At 50.2% G+C, this 17,137-nt stretch overlaps 1 protein-coding gene across 2 annotated transcripts in view; it reads right to left on the bottom strand.

Moving 5' to 3' along the window:
* Positions 1 to 1,766: 1,766 nt before the first annotated feature.
* LOC140388566 (ETS domain-containing protein Elk-1-like) overlaps positions 1,767 to 17,137 on the bottom strand; it is a 156,558-nt gene continuing 141,187 nt past the window's right edge. For both annotated transcript variants that reach the window (XM_072472972.1, XM_072472970.1), the window contains exons 3-5: positions 12,162 to 12,911; positions 5,691 to 5,792; positions 1,767 to 4,203 (exon numbers count right to left, since the gene is read on the bottom strand). In XM_072472972.1, coding sequence (XP_072329073.1) covers positions 4,105 to 4,203; positions 5,691 to 5,792; positions 12,162 to 12,911 — 951 coding nt within the window. In that variant the 3' untranslated portion in view covers positions 1,767 to 4,104. The remainder of the gene's footprint in view (positions 4,204 to 5,690; positions 5,793 to 12,161; positions 12,912 to 17,137) is intronic.

Here is a 17,137-nt window from a genome sequence, read left to right as displayed (position 1 = left end):
AGTCCCAGGCCATCCTCGTAGCTTCTGGTTAAAGGCTGGCAATGGCGGACATCCGGAAGCGGAGGAACTCGACCACCCTGACAACTGGGGAGTGAAATACGTGGGGGGGGGGGAAATGTTCATGGAGGGGACGGGAGGGGAGAATGGAAAATAAACGAACGATAATGAAACCACAGAATGAGAAACAAAACACTCCACCCTGTTTCCCCCAATCGTGCTGTATTAATTCTGTGGAGCGCGGTGCCGGCTTTCATGAAGTGCCTGTCTCAGAATGGTCATAGCAGCCAAACACTTGCACAGCAACATAGGAACATGCAATTCGGCCCCTCGAACTTGCTATTCCCACCAATTAGATCATGGTTGATGGACCTGGTTTGATGTGTGATTTTATAAGATGCATAACCTCATTTCATTAACATATAATAAATGGACATACATTGACAAGTCTCCATATGAACAAGGCATTGATGGACAGACCCTCATATCTAATGGACCTCTGCAGCAGCTAATCAATTTGCTCCGTTTGATTGCAGGACCGTGAAAAAGCACTGTAAAAAAAAAAAAATCTATTTTCATAAAGATCATTCTTTTTCTGTCTGGAACATATTGAAAGAGTTACTGAAAGGTCTATTCATACAGCAGTAGAGTAACTCAACATCATGGGCAGAGGCCATATTTAAGAAATCAGTGTGCGTTCCTCATTTCGACAGTTCAATCTATCTGATTTTCATGTGCCTGCCTTCTCCCCATAACCCTGCAGTTTTATTCTCTTCAGATAACTATCAAATTCCCTTTTGAAGGCCACAATTAAATCTGCTTCCACCAGGCTGTTGGGCAGTGTATTCCCCATTGGTTTGCTGGCCCCACCTGCAGCCACCTATAAGCATCAAAGCATCCACCTGTCAGAGGTGACGGGGCCTTTTCATTTGCCACTCGAGCTCCTCAGATGTACAAGGGACACACATTGCCACTTTAGGATGGCAACGAGCAATGTTTGAGCCGTGCATGCTTCTGACCGGTTTTGCCAACAGCACATCAAATCAGGCCCGATAGGAGAGAGTAGGATTAAAATCAGGTCTATGAGGGCCAGAGGCGGGAGCGCTGCCTCCAGAGACTCCACACAAATAATGCTGCAAGGGCCAGCAATTTTTAGGATGGCGGAAATCCGTCACTCAGGAGGAAGAGCCGCCCTCAGGCAGCTGCTGGCCAATCGGATTGTCCAGTCGCTCTCCAGTAGACCCGACAGCGCCAGAATGCTGCGGTGGACAGGACTGGGACTGCAGCAGGCAGCTCCCAGAGTCCAAGTGCCAGAAGTTCAGGAACAGGTAAATGTGTATAATTGCGGCAAGGTTGGGAGCCCAGTGGGAAGGCCATCTGAGACGTTTTACCCTCACGCACCCTCCCCGCCAAATTCTGACCCAATTTCTTTGCTGCCCCCTCTGCTTAAATACCCTCACCACCCTGTCCCCTCTTGGCCTTGGACTGGAAAACAAGAAGTTTGCATTTATATAGCACCTTTTAACATAACAAAACTTCCTAAGCACAATATTACATCCAATCCAGCTAGACCAATTAGGGGGTTGCTTCACAATGAGAGTTCAGGTCTGGAAAATGTCACCGTGCCTCGCTGCTGACCGGGTAGTCCAGTATTGCTCACCTGGTCCTGGCTGGTTTGGATTGGTGGGGACCACACCATTTCTTCCCCACCGTTCCTTGCTTCCCACCCCCCCCCCCCCCCCAACCGCCCCAACCGCCCCACCCCCCACTACTCCTCCCCCAAGGGGAAATCAGGCCTCGGTGATGTCATCAGAGCTGGGATGCATATTTAAAGGAGCCCCCACTGATTTTTGCCAGGTATCCTTCTTACCCGAGCACAACAGCACCTCCCACACCTGCGACATCTACCGCCTGGACAAAGAAGACCCTCAAGCCTATGGGAGCACCTCCGTGTTTGAGTACCCCTCTTTGCTATTCCTTCACTCTCACCCTACCTGCACCACATAGACTGTAGTGGTTCAAGGAGGAAGCTGATCCTCGCCTTCTCAAGGTCAACCCACCCTGGCAGATCAATTCATTCAAGAAAACTAGCCTCAGTCGTGATGACCAAGAAACCATCATCGGTCGTAATAAAAACCCATCTGATTCACTGATGCCCTTTAGGGAAGGAAATCTGCCGCCCCGACCTGGTCTGGCCTACATGTGACTCCAGGTCCACAGCAATGTGGTTGACTCCTAATTGACCCCTGAAATGGCCTGGCAAGCCAACCAGATCAAGGGGCAGGTAGGGATGGGGTAACAAATGCTGGTCTGGCCAGCGACGTCCACATCCATGAAATAATTTAAAAAATAAGGGTCAGGGATGCCTGCATCGCCTGAATGAATAAGGAGACATGGCTCAGGAGAGCTGGGAGAAATCTGGATGAGAGCACCGTCAGTATAGTGAAATCCCACAGGTGATTTTCACTGCCTGGTTAAAATTGCTCCTTCAAAGTCTAGCTGGAAGAAGGTTAAATGGGTCCCTCACAAGAGCATCTATAAAGTATTAAATAGCATTGATAAAGTGAGCACTGAATGTCAGTCAATGGCCAATATTTAAATGAGTGATCAGCCGAAGCAGTCAAGAGGGCATTGGATCATTACTTGAATAGAAACAAAGCGCAGGGGTAGAGGGAAAAGGCAGGGGAATGCTGCTGGGAAGCCAGTGAAGACTCGATGGGCCAAATGGCCTCCTTCTGCCCCGTAACGATTCTGTGATTAATAAACTTGAAGCAAATGCATATCAGGAAACACAATTCTTACTCAGATTATTTAGGTAGTCGCTTTCCAAGTCAAATAGTGGAGTCAAAGGCATTGGGGGCAGCCACTAGGCGGCTGGCTACAAGGTTGGTTAACTTGAATGTTTGGAGGGGCAGGCTTTGATGGCTTTCTCCACCCTTTGGTCCTTGTTCTATGCACTTGTCTACATAACCACAAACATCAGCACTACCAAACTTGTGCTGTGGCAGTCACTGGTAACGCCAGCTACTGGCGATCCTCCATTATATAAATAGATTCCTCTTCCACACCCAGTGCATTGAAATGTCACTCGTTCTATACATATCAAACATGCATTGGAAAAGTAGAGTCCTGTAATTTACAGTCATAAAGTGTTACAACACAGGAGCTGGCCATTCAGCCCATTCAGTCTATACCTACATTGCTCCTCCAATCAGCCTACCCCCACTACATGTCCTGCTCACTAATCATGGCATCCGATATTTCTCTTTTACAAACATCTTTCCAATTTACTTTTTACTAATTTTCGCCTGCATCAGCCACAGACTAATTCAACATTCTAACCTCGGTACGGGTAAAGGAATTTATTTATTTTAACCCCCTCTTTGAGGCCTTGTCTGGTTTTCTAACATTTGTATTTCCTCCCCGAAGAGCAGAATTTTTTGGAATGGATATTTTCAGCGGATGTGCATACACGTCTGGGAACAACTGTGTAGGAGCTCTCAGAGCGGTCTCTATCCGCGCACACATATCCATTGCACAAGTCGCATGTCCATGTGCACAGCGCACATTTGAGATGGGGGCTGCATACTCCCCGTGACCATCATAGGTGTCGGGAGCTTGAATTCAAACCCTTCCGTAACGCCATTCGCCGCAGCTCCAACACTATGTGCAGTTCTCCCCATCCTGGGGTGTACACGGGGCGCCAGTGGCAGCTGGGGATCAAATCTCACACTCACTCTGTGAAGCGCTTTGGCAGCGCACGATCGCTGGCGGTGCCAACACCGGCAAGGGGGCATGAACAGGCAGAGCTTCCGATCTGCTGCGAGACTGAGATCGGAATAGCTGCCCAGCAAATGTATCCCAATGTAACCCCCGGGCCAGACCACCTCGTGCTGGCGGCACCTCTCGGCAACAGGATAGGTCACGTCTCTTGGTCAGTGAATCCCGTGTGGAGAGGTTTGTGCCGAGGAGGAACGGGGTCTGGAAGGTCGGGCCATTCAATCCGTCCTCCTCCCCGACCCCCAGGCCCATTTGATTCCAATGCGTCCAGTCCTGGCCGGTGACTGACAGTCGTAAGTATTTTGGCGGCTTCTCTTGGAGCTGGTCTCATGGTTTCTGCAGCATCGCTGATGAAAGGACTGGTGTCGACAATCCGTCCATGGAGGCGACGGGGATGTGGATCTGTGTGCTTCCTGCTGAGGGGAACTGAAAGAGAAGAAGGCATTTATTAGTCATTATCAACGCAGGAGGAGGCCATTCAGCCCCTCAACTCTGCTCTATCACTCAAGTGAAACCATGGCTGGCCGGTCTCTTAACTCCACCCACCTGCCTTGGGTTCCATAACCCTCGGTTTGCGCAAGTTAAAAATTGTGAACAATGAATTGGGTACTCTAAATTTATATATTTTTTTAAAGTTTTAAATTGCAAACGTCTATTGATTGCCATGCTATTTTTCGTGAACACGTTCGCTTCCTAACCCTCAACCCCCACTCCTCATATCAATAAATGGCCGAGAAAGAGAGAGAGCTATCAACTGGCCGCCTCTTGGCCACCTATCAGTGAGCTGGAAGATCAAGTGGTGCACGGAACTACCCCGGGAAGAGACGCCCATCAATTTTCCTCCATTCTTGGAGGTTAAAGGCCAAATTTACTGTCTTCCCTTTGCTGGGTGATTAAACTGCGCTGTTACACGCTGCGCCAATGTGTGCCCACAGGGACTGAGGCAGGGCCAACACCACGGGGACACAGTGGTATAGCCGCAGTGTCATCGCTCTCATAATCCAGAGGCCCAGCTCTGAGGACATGGGTTCATATCCCACCACAGCATCTGGTGGAGTTTAAACTAAATTAATGAATCTGGGATTATAAAGCTGTCGTCACAGTAATGGTGACCATGACAACTATCATCGATTGTTGCAAAACTCCATCTGGTTCACTAATGCCCCTTTAGATTATCATAGATTATCATAGAATTTACAGTGCAGAAGGAGGCCATTCGACCCATCAAGTCTGCACCGGCTCTTGGAAAGAGCACCCTACTCAAGGTCAACACCTCCACCCTATCCCCATAACCCAGTAACCCCACCCAACACTAAGGGCAATTTTGGACACTAAGGGCAATTTATCATGGCCAATCCACCTAACCTGCACATCTTTGGACTGTGGGAGGAAACCGGAGCACCCGGAGGAAACCCACGCACACACGGGGAGAACGTGCAGACTCCGCACAGACAGTGACCCAAGCCGGAATCGAACCTGGGACCCTGGAGCTGTGAAACAATTGTGCTATCCACAAGGCTACCGTGCTGCCCCAAATTTAGGGAAGGAAATCTGCCGCCCTTTGCCGGTCCGGCCTACACGTGACTCCAGACCCACAGCAATGTGGCTGACTCTTAACTGCCCCTCTGAAATGGCCGAGCAAGACACTTGTGTCAAGGGGCAATTAGGGACGTGTCAAGGGGCAATTAGGGACAGGCAACAAATGCTGGCCTTGCCCTCCCAGATCCCATGAAAGAAGAATCACTACAGGGATTCTCTTGGTCTCCCAGTTGTACCTTTGACCGAAACTGAGGAGGAACAGGAAAAATGGCCATTGGAACAGTTTCTCCGATTTTCCACCAATCTTACACCGGAGATATTCCCAAATTCCTGTTTGAAACTCTACCCGATAAGAGTTCAGTGTTCAGCCTTACCTGAAATGAGAGTTTGGCGGGACTCATTGGCGCTATCGGACTAAGTGTGCTCCAGAAGTGAATGGCAGATGGCAAAGCATTTGGCGTCAGTATTATTGGAGTCTGTCAAACAGAGAATAAAGAGCATTTGGTCAAATTAAAAACAGTTGTCACGATGCTATGGCACCAGTGTCGGCATCTAACGTCCCTACGTCAGGTCTAGGGTAGGCCAGATGCAGAATTAAGCACCTCTGCTTGGTCCCAAAAGAGACACCGTAACTCTCGGATAGCATTACACAAACCTTTCACAAACCAGCCATCCCATGCACTCGCCACCAATTTAGTTCTTCTGAGTTTATTTCCTACTTGCCCCAATGCTGTTGGGATGAGTTAAATAAGTGTTGGGACGTAGGGACAGGACAATTGGTCCCTCAAATCTGCTCCGCCATTTAATTAGATCATGGCCAAATTGTATCTTATCTCCATCTACCACCTTGGTTCCGTAACACTCAGCAATCTTGAATTTATCTATCTCAGCATTGAAATGATCAGTTGACACCCCCCACCCCCCCCCCTCCAATTCCACCACACCTGTGAAGAGGTGTTTTCTGTCCCGCCCCCAAATTACCTAGCCCTTATTTTGAGGTTATATCACTCTTGCTCTGCAGTTAAAATAGCTTCTTTCTAACTTCTTGTTAAATCTATTGATCATCTCAAAGTTATACCGTGGGGGTGGATGTGCTCTTGCTTTTCGTGGCCGTGCTGTGCAAATTGAGTTACGTTTGTTTGTAGACATCAATTGTCAGAGGGTCTTAGAATCATAGAATTGCTACAGTGCAGATGGAGACCATTCAGCCCATCGAGTCTGCACCAGCCCTTGGAAAGAGCACCCTACACAAACCTACATCTTGTCAAAGTAAAAATGGGAAAATATGTCATTTGAAACATGGAAGTCTGGCAATACCTGGATAAGGCTACATGAGAGAATGTAGGGAAAAATCCCACGAAGGGTTAACAGCAGCTGCAAAGGAAGGTTTTGAAATGCAGATAGCCTTTATCAAACAGGCATTAAGAAAACAGCTTGCGACTATTCAAGCTGTAAAACTAATGTATGTCTTGTAAGTCACAGCAAATTGAACTTTGAGTTATATGGAAAAAAGCAATATTTCACACCTTCTTTGTAGTTAATTATTTTAGTAAGCAGCCAAAAAAGAATTGCTAGGATCTTCAGTTGAATTGGGTGACAAATGTTTAGGTGTGAAATTCTGCTGACACCAGGTGAATATGGGAAGCTGGCGACAACGTGACAACGGGGACACACGTTAGCCCCAAATCGGAGTCAGAGTTCTGAGCTGGGGGCACTATTTGGTAATAAAGCAACTTTAGAAATGACAGAAACCAGATGTAACACCCCTCGGGGATCAAAGCACTTTTGAACATCACAAGGGAAACAATGTAATCAGAGTTCGATGAGCTGAAGTTATGCTCAATATGAATACATAGTCGTGTTAGAAACAATTCAGATTAAAGGTACCTTGTACAATCAAGAGTAAAATAAAGTTACTTTACGATAATGTCATATAAACTTAATAACTGCTAGAAGGGGAATATAAACCCTAAAAAAGGGGACAGCCAGCAGAGTCAGCTCTTATAGCTCGGTACATGGGACGGATAGAACATAGCAACCGAGCAGAACGGCGAATCCATCTGAGGAAGACCAAAAACTAAAGAAAAGAGATTGTCAAGGTGGACCTGAAGGTCTTTTAAACCAACCAGGAGAATCCAGAACCAAGATCTCTTTACTTTTCTGTAAAGACAGTGATTGCATCTTTTAAAAGAAAAAATATATAATAAGAAAATAACTTAAAGTTTTAACCTGAAACAGTGGTTATTACAAAGTCTACTTTATTTACTTAGCAATGCGGGACCCAGGGTCGATGCTACTAAGTAGCAAGTAGATAAAATTCTTCTATGAAGATATGGGTTATACCGGGGGATAACTTGGAAAATATAGTTTGACCCGAATAGGACCCACCTAAGTCTGCATAGGAGTCAGGGAGTGAGAATCCCTGTTCACCATTTAGAATGTCTTATTGATCCTTTTTGGTATAGGGGCAATTCTAAGAATAGTGGTGAGTTTTTTACTTCAATCTTCACCCTAACCCTGTAACCTAGTAACCCCTACCTAACCTTTTTGGACACTAAGGGCAATTTAGCATGGCCAATCCACCTAACCTGCGCATCTTTGGACTGTGGGAGGAAACCGGAGCACCCGGTGGAAACTCACGCAGACATAGGAGAAGATGCAAACTCCACACAGACAGTCACCTGAGACCAGAATCGAACCAGGGTCCCTGGAGCTGTGAGGCAGCAGTGCTAACCACTGTACCACCATGCCGCCCAAAAGTGGGGTGACTGTCACAGTCCATTGCTGTCCTTCACCTTGCCCCTTAGCTGGGGTTTGGTTGGTCAAACACTCAATTCTGAGTCAGAACATTTGTGAATTGGAACCCCATTTGAACAACTTGAAGGTAAAATCCAGGCTGTCACCCCAGGGCAGTACAGAGGGAGTGCTGCACTGTCCCGAGGCGCTGTCTGCCAGGTGAGATGTTGAACTGAGAGTCTATCTGCCCTCGGGTAATGGATTCCATTTCACTGTTGCAAAGAAAAGCAGGGCAGTTCTCCCCAGTGTCCTCACTGGCCTTAGTCACTTAACCAATTTGACCAAAACTGATGATCTGGTTCTCATTGCACTGCTAGTTGTGGAGGGTGGGGAAGCTTGTTGCACGCAGATCGTCTGCTGCATTTCTGCCTTACCATAGTGGCTGCACTTCAGAGCGATTGTACTGGCTGTCAAACATTTCGGGGCATCCTAAATGCATTCATAATGAAATGAAATGAAAATCGCTTATTGTCACAAGTAGGCTTCAAATGAAGTTACTGTGAAAAGCCCCTAGTCGCCACATTCCGGCGCCTGTTCAGGGAGGCTGTTACGGGAATCGAACCGTGCTGCTGGCCTGCCTTGGTCTGCTTTAAAAGCCAGCGATTTAGCCCTGTGCTAAACCAGCCCCTCACTAACTAACAAGGAATGAAAGAGTTGCCAAAAGGAGATGTCTCAGGGAGCTGCTGACCTGTAGGAAATAAATTGTGATGGAAAAGCTGTGCAGCGAGTGTCCAGGCAACACAATCACACACAAACCTCAGTCCCCAGACACACCTTGTTCATTTTATTCCAGCCTGGACCGTTCACCCCGCCCGGAGTCGTGGTTGCAGCTAAAACGCAAAGGCCACCTGACCAATCGGCCTGCCCGCTAATCAGGACAGCAGACGGGCCGCGGAAAATCACTTTAGTTCGGCCCCTTGATGTGAAAAATTGCCTGATCGATTATCAGCGGGCACGCTTCCGACTCGCAAGTGTGCCCGCAGTCCGAAATATTGCAAGAGTGTGCGATGACATCGGGACATGCGCCCGACGCAGTCGTCCACCATTTCACCTGCTGCTGGGTGGGGCAGATGCCCGCCCGAGCAACGTAAAGCTCTGGCCCACTGGAGTAGTATTGATATCACAGAAACGGCACACATTTCCCAATGTCCCAATGATACATTCAAAACGGTACACGTGCACCTCCCAATCTGCTTCTACTCATGAAACAATCCAAAAATTCAAGGGAGAAATTGCCATTGATCAATCCACTCATCCAGAAAAGTCTGGGATTTATTAGTGGAAAACTATTCACTGATTAGTGGCAAAAAAATCTGACTTGTGACGATCCCACCTGCCCTTTGATCGTGTCGGAAACATTCCCATTAAAATAGTTCTATTGCCACCTGGTGGGGAACATAATAACTGCAGCCATCATTCATCAAAAGGCCCTGCAATGATTTTAACCAATTGAGCGGAATTATACAAAACAAAAGGAGGTAAGTCAGCCCATCATGCCTGTATTGGCCATTGGAAATGCCTGTTTAATTATTTTGATTACCCCCTGCCCTTTCCCCATAGTCCTGGGATTATTCCCATCCACCCTGTCATGATATGCAAACATGCAGCTAATGAACACATAGAATAGGACACGACCAATGATTACATAGATTACATAGAATTTACAGTGAGAAGGAGGCCATTCGGCCCATCGAGTTTGCACCGGCTCTTGGAAAGAGCATCCTACTCAAGGTCCACACCTCCACCCTATTCCCATAACCCAGTAACCCAACCTAATCCCCATAACCCAGTAACCCCACCCAACACTAAGGGCAATTTTGGACACTATGGGCAATTTAGCACTGCCAATCCACCTAACCCGCACATCTTTGGACTGTGGGAGGAAACCGGAGCACCCGGAGGAAACCCACGCACACACGGGGAGGATGTGCAGACTCCGCACAGACAGTGACCCAAGCCGGGAATCGAACCTGGGACCCTGGAGCTGTGAAGCAATTGTGCTATCCACAATGAGCAGTCAGGACACTCAGGGGTGGTATCTCACTATAAAAGGGATGAGGCACTCACACCCTGCCTCTTTCCACAGACCAACATCTACAGAGTGAGACAGGGTGTATCCTCAGCATCACATCCCAGCACGTGGCTTAGAGCAAGGCTGGTTCAGTTAGACTGAGTTCCTACATTTAGATTAGCAGAGAGTCAAACTCATTGAGAACTGTGCTAATAGTTCAATAAAACACATTGAACTCACTTCAAAGTCTGGAGCATCTTTTACTCAAAACTGCATCAAGTGGCAGTGTGGGGCAGCACGGTAGCACACGTGGATAGCACTGTGGCTTCACAGTGCCAGAGTCCCAGGTTCAATTCCCGGCTGTGTCACTGTGTGTGCAGAGTCTGCACGTTCTCCCCGTGTATGCGTGGGTTTCCTCCGGGTGCTCCGGTTTCCTCCCACAGTCCAAAGACGTGCAGGTTAGGTGGATTGGTCATGCTAAATTGCCCTTAGTGTCCAAAACTGCCCTTCGTGTTGGGTGGGGTTACTGGGTTATGGGGATAGGGTGGAAGTGAGGGTTTAAGTGGGTCGGTGCAGACTCGATGGGCCGAATGGCCTCCTTCTGCACTGTATGTTCTGTGTTCTGGCAGCTTGTGTTATTCCAAATTACATAACACAACACATCCCTCGAGAATTCATCCAATTCTCTTCTGGAAGCTACTATCGAATTTGCATCCTCCACCTTTTAGCGACGGAGTACATTCCAGATCAGAAATCATTGCGCACCCTTCAGGTTTACTGATTCTTTTCCCAATGATCTTACATTTCTGGTGTCCTCTGCGGTTACCGCCAGGTCTGGTGTTGGAAACTCGACCAAAGGGCTTCCTAAATTTGGATGAAATATCCCCTTTGATGTAAGACATATCGGCAACTCTAGTCCATCCACATAACTGAAGTTCCTCACGCCTTGCAACCATTGCACTAAATCTCCTCTGCACTGTAATATCCCAGGCGGGACCTACGGGGCAGGAATGCTCGTCTTTCCCGTGCTTCTTGTGGAGTACGAGCTCCCCCACCAGGGGGCGAGGTATCTCAATTACCCAGTGTATTTAATGTCGGACAGTAAGAACTGACCAGAAAGGAACCCGATAGGGGTCTACCGGGGAGTGTATATATATATATATATATATTATATACATAATAGTTTGTAAATAAAACTTTGTTCTTATTTTTACTCTGTGTGGACTCCCCCTCTTCTGATTAAACGCACCCTCTCCAAAGCTTTGTCACCATTTTCCTAAAGTATAGCAGACAGAATTGGACCCAATCTTCGTTCCACGCTGTTGTATTCAATTCCTCCAGTTCATAGAATCACTACAGTGCAGGAGGAGGCCATTCGGCCCATCAGGTCTGCACCAACCCTCCGAAAGAACATCTTACCCAGGCCCACGCGCACTGTCCTATCCCGGAGACCCATCGAAACTTTGGACAGTAACGGGCAATTTAGCACGGCCATCTGCCCAACCTGCTCACCTTTGGACTGTGGGAAGAAACCGGAGCATCCGGAGGAAACCCACGCAGACACGGGGGGAACGTGCAGACGCCGCACAGTCACCCGAGGTCGGAATCGAACCCGGGTCCCCGGCGCTGTGAGGCAGCAGTGCTAACCACCGTAACGCCCTTGTGCAAAGACAAGGATCCTGGGAAGATCTTCTATTTTTAATGAAGCAAATTTTATCTACCTCTCACCATCTTCAAAGCTGTAACCCCACCATAACATCTTCACTACCCCCCTCCTCTCTCCACCACCCCACCCCCCCCCCCCCCCCACGACCTTCTCTATACGCTAAAGCAAGTGCCCTGACAACCGAGACACGCCCAGCACCGTTTTAAAAGCATCTTTTAAACTCGTTGCAGATCCACCTAGATGGGATGATAAGGAGTTGTACATTTCCTCTTGGCAAGGGGAGGGGCGGGGGGGGGGGGGTGAGTTAAGGTGGGACAATCATATCTCCAATCTGTATTCATCTTTGAATGTTGTTAAATTGAGGTTATATACCTGAACATGCTGGGCAATCAGTGTCGGGGTGGCTGCACTGGTCGGAGGAAGGACCACCGTGTTGAGAACGCCAGAGTTACTTTTATCTGGAGGGGGACTATTTCGAGCAATCAGTATCGTGGCTGGCAGCTCCAGATCCTTTGGCTTCTTGGGCTTTGGTGGCTGAAGGCTGCTACTGTTTTCTAGCCTCTCCTCTTTGGGACTTGGCGCCCGAAGTGAATAATCATCGGCGGGTTTGGCATCAAGGATGACGCATTCCAACTCTTCAATGGCCTCCATTTTCACCTTGAAGTCTCCCTGGTGGAGACCCTCGCTGCACAATTCCAATTCCCCGCCAGCCTGCTGCTGCTGTTCCTCCTCCTCCTCCTCCTCCTCCCCCTCCTCCTCCTCCCGGTATTTGGCCTCAGGCTCCCCGGGAAGCCTCTGGAGCACCTGGACTTTCCCCTCCAGGCTTGGCCTTTCCGTGGTTCCCGGGGGAGAGTCGCAGGCCTCACGGGGCCGGTGGTTGCCGCTTTGCAGGGACTGGATCGTGAAAGTCGAGTAAAGGCCGGAGCGCATGTACTCGTTGCGGGACGAGTTCCTGGTGGTGGACTTCAGCTGCCTTTGCAAGGAAAGGCCTTGGTCCTTCGGCCTGTTGATCGCCCATTTGCTCTCGCCAGCATCGTCTTTCTCCGACTCTATTGCCAGGCTGTCCGGCACGGACACAAACTTATAAACAAACTTCTGCCCATTCACTTTCTTGATGATGTTCTGGAAAACAAAGGATTTAGTGACAGAATAAAATCGCGAGAGACAGAGGGGGTATTGACCTTGACTTTGAGCAACAACGAATTGGAAGCATGTTTGACATTGTTTGTCTTTTTAGGACAGATGGAACGGAGGGGGTGGGGCCTTGATTCGAGATTGCTTGTTTCACACAAAGTCACAATTGCACCCCAAACACTCCCCCCCCCCCCCCCCACCCCCAACTTGTTGCTTTAAAGGTAGTTTTTAATTCCCTCGTTTTCTTCCTTCCCGAGGGCTCTGAACCTTGATGCGGAACAGTTCCAGGTGCACTGATTGTGTTATTTCATCAAGGGGCTCTCTCCACCGTTACCTAAAGCAAAAACAATGTGGGACGCACAGGGAAATGACAGCACAGTAAGAGGCCATTCGGCCCATCAGGTCCATGCTGGGGCTCTCTGTAGAGCAATCCAATCAGTCACACCCCCCCCCCCCCACTCTACCCCCTCCCCCACCCAGCCCTACAGATTCATGTTCCTCAAGTTCCTAATCCCTTTTGAAATCATTCATCGTCTCTCCTTCCAAGACCCTCACAGGCAGCGAGTTCCAGGTATTTACCACTCGCCGTGGAAAAGGTTCTTCCTCGCATTTCCCCCCCCCCCCCCCCCCCCACCCCCCTGCACCTCTTGCCAAAAACCTTAAATCTACGTCCGCTTGGCCTTGTACCATCAGCTGCTGGGAAGAACTTCTCTTTGCCCAACTAAGTCTCCTCTCGATTTTAACGGTGAACGATCCCAGTTTCCTAATCTTGGAGCTCAAATCCCTCGTCCCTGGAAACATTCTGGTAAATCTCCTCTGGACCCTCTCAAGATCCTTCCCATCCCTCAAAGAGTGTGCTGCCCAGGACCAGACACAACACTCTAGCTGTGGCCTAACCACAGCTTAAAGATACCGTGCTCGACTTCCGGTTGCGGCGATGCGGAGCTAAGCCGCGCGTTTCGGCAGCTCCCGCGAAAACGGACTTTCGGGTTCTCCAGAGGAGCCCCAACTGAGCTTTTTTCAGATTAATCCCGTGTGGGAAGGAGCAGTGAGGTCCCCCCCTACAATATTTGGCAGGGAGCAGCAGTGGAGCAACGAGGAAAGAGGCCATGGAGCAGAGATCAAAACGAGGGGAAGAAGGCAAGATGGCGGAGGGTGGAGAGCGAGCAGCGTGGGGGCCAGACCAGCAGGAGTTCCTCATGAGATGTGTGGAGGTGCTGAAAAAGGAGGTGCTGGCGCCGATGTTGTTGGCGATCGAGGGGCTGAAGGAGACCCAGAAGACCCAGGCGGTGGAGCTTCGTGAGGTGAACGATAAAGTGAACACCAACGAGGACGATATCCTGGGCCTGGCGGTAAAAGTGGAGGCGCACGAGGCGGTGCACAGGAGGTGGGCCGAGAGAATTGAGGTCCTGGAAAACAGGTCGAGGAGGAAGAACCTCCGGATTCTGGGTCTCCCTGAAGGAGTGGAGGGAGCTGATGCCGGGGCGTACGTGAGCACGATGCTCACTTCGCTGATGGGTGCGGAGGCCTCTCCGACCCCCCTGGAGCTGGAAGGGGCTCACCGGGTCCTGACGAGGAGACCCAAGGCAGATGAGCCGCCAAGGGCGATAGCGGCGAGGTTCCATCGCTTCGTGGACAAAGAAAGTGTGCTGAGATGGGCCAAGAAGGTGCGGAGCAGCAGATGGGAGAACGCGGTGATCCGAGTTTACCAGGATTGGAGCGCGGAGGTGGCAAAGAGGAGAGCTGACTTCAACCGGGCCAAGGCGGTGCTGCATAAAAAAGAGTCAGGTTCGGCATGCTGCAGCCTGCGCGACTGTGGGTCACTTATCAGGACCGACACCATTATTTTGAAACGCCAGAAGAGGCTTGGACCTTTATACAGACGGAAAAACTGGACACGAACTGAGGGTATGTGGTTGTATATGGGGTTGTAAATATGGGTAAAGAATATTTTGCGGGTGGGATGATGGATGGGGATGTGGGTAGAGTTCTGGTTAAAATTCCTAAAATTTCCTTTTTTCTTTTCTGTAGACGAGATGATGATGATGGGGAATGTGGGTGTCGGTCCTGGAGGGAGGTGAGACTCGGGAAGGAGGGAACTGGGATGATGGCCGCAACAGGAGCTGCGCCACAGGGGGCGGGGCTGGTTCAGGAAAGTGTGGGCTTTTTTCCCGCGCCAAAAGGGGGGGGGGATGGAGGAAGGTAAGGAGGAGGAGAGACTCCCACACGGGGAGATCAACGGGAAGGCGGGGGAAGCCGGGGTCAGCAGAGGTCAGCTGACTCACGGAAGTAATGGGGGGGGGAAGAGAGAGGGGGGGGGATTCTAGGGTTGCTGCTGCACTGTCCGAGGGGGAACTGAAAATGGAAGAGGTGGTCGGGGCGGGGGTTCCCCGCCTGGGGGACTGGAGGGTGCGGGAGGCGTGAGCACGGGTTAAGAGGGCCCGAGTGTTCGCGCACCTAAAGGGACTGAAGGCCGACGTGGCCATGCTTCAGGAGACACATCTGAAGGTGGCAGATCAGGTCAGGTTAAGGAAGGGGTGGGTGGGACAGGTGTTCCATTCAGGGCTGGATGCGAAGAATAGAGGGGTGGCAATACTGGTGGGGAAGTGGGTGTTGTTTGAGGCCAAGAACATAGTAGCGGACAAGGGAGGCCGATACGTGACGGTGAGTGGTAGGTTGCGGGGACGGAGGTGGTACTGGTGAATGTATATGCCCCGAACTGGGACGGTGCTGGATTCATGAAACGGATGTTGGGGCGTATTCCGGACCTGGAGGTAGGGAGCTTGATAATGGGAGGGGATTTTAACACGGTGCTGGACCCAGCATTAGATCGCTCCAGATCAAGGACGGGGAGGAGGCCAGCTGCAGCCAAGGTGCTTAGGGGGTTTATGGATCAGATGGGGGGAGTAGATCCATGGAGATTTGCCAGACCTTTGGCCAGAGAATTTTCTTTTTTCTCCCACGTACATAAGGCCTACTCCCGGATAGATTTTTTGTTTTGGGCAGGGCACTGATCCCGAAAGTGGAGGGAACGGAGTATTCGGCCATAAGCCATTTCAGACCATGCCCCGCACTGGGTGGAGCTGGAGCTGGGGGAGGAGAGGGACCAACGCCCGCTGTGGAGGTTGGATGTGGGACTGCTGGCAGACGAGGAAGTGTGCGGGAGGGTGCGTGGGTGTATTGAAAGATATCTGGAGGCTAACGACAACGGGGAGGTGCAGGTGGGAGTAGTATGGGAGGCGCTGAAGGCGGTGGTCAGGGGAGAGTTAATCTCCATCAGGGCTCACAGGGTGAAGAGAGAGGGCAGGGAAAGGGAGAGGTTAGTGGGGGAGATTTTAAGGGTGGACAGGAGCTATGCAGAGACTCCAGATGAGGGACTACTCAGGGAAAGACGAAGTCTCCAGACAGAGTTCGACCTGTTGACCACAGGGAAGGCAGAGGCACAGTGGAGGAAGGCACAGGGGGCGATATATGAATGTGGGGAGAAGGCGAGCCGGATGCTGGCACACCAGCTCCGTAAGAGGATGGCAGCGAGGGAAATAGGTGGAGTCAAAGATGGCAGGGGAACTACGGTGCGGAGCGCAGGGAAAGTGAATGAGGCTTTTAAGGCCTTTTACGAGGAACTGTATAGGTCCCAGCCCCCAGGGGGAAAAGAGGGGATGCGGCGATTCTTGGATCAGTTGAGGTTCCCAAGGGTGGAGGTGCAGGAGGTGGCGGGTCTGGGGGCGCCAATTGGGGTGGAGGAGCTGGTTAAAGGACTGGGGAGCATGCAGGCAGGGAAGGCCCCGGGGCCGGATGGGTTCCCGGTGGAATTCTATAGGAAGTATGTTGACCTGTTAGCCCCGTTGCTGGTAAGGACCTTCAATGAATCAAGGAAGGGGGGGACCCTGCCCCCGACAATGTCGGAGGCGACGATCTCTTTGATCTTGAAGCGGGATAAGGACCCACTGCAATGTGGGTCATATAGACCGATCTCGCTCCTTAATGTAGATGCTAAGTTGCTGGCAAAAATGTTGGCCATGAGGATTGAGGACTGTGTCCCGGGGGTGATTCACGAGGACCAGACGGGATTCGTAAAGGGTAGGCAGTTAAACACTAATGTGCGAAGGCTCTTAAATGTGATAATGATGCCATCGGTGGAGGGAGAAGCGGAGATAGTGACAGCCATGGACGCGGAGAAGGCCTTTGATCGGGTAGAGTGGGAGTATCTCTGG

Source organism: Scyliorhinus torazame, chromosome 13, assembly GCF_047496885.1.
Source record: "Scyliorhinus torazame isolate Kashiwa2021f chromosome 13, sScyTor2.1, whole genome shotgun sequence".
In the NCBI taxonomy this organism is placed as follows: Eukaryota; Metazoa; Chordata; class Chondrichthyes; order Carcharhiniformes; family Scyliorhinidae; genus Scyliorhinus; species Scyliorhinus torazame.
This window is presented reverse-complemented; position numbering and strand designations above follow the sequence as displayed.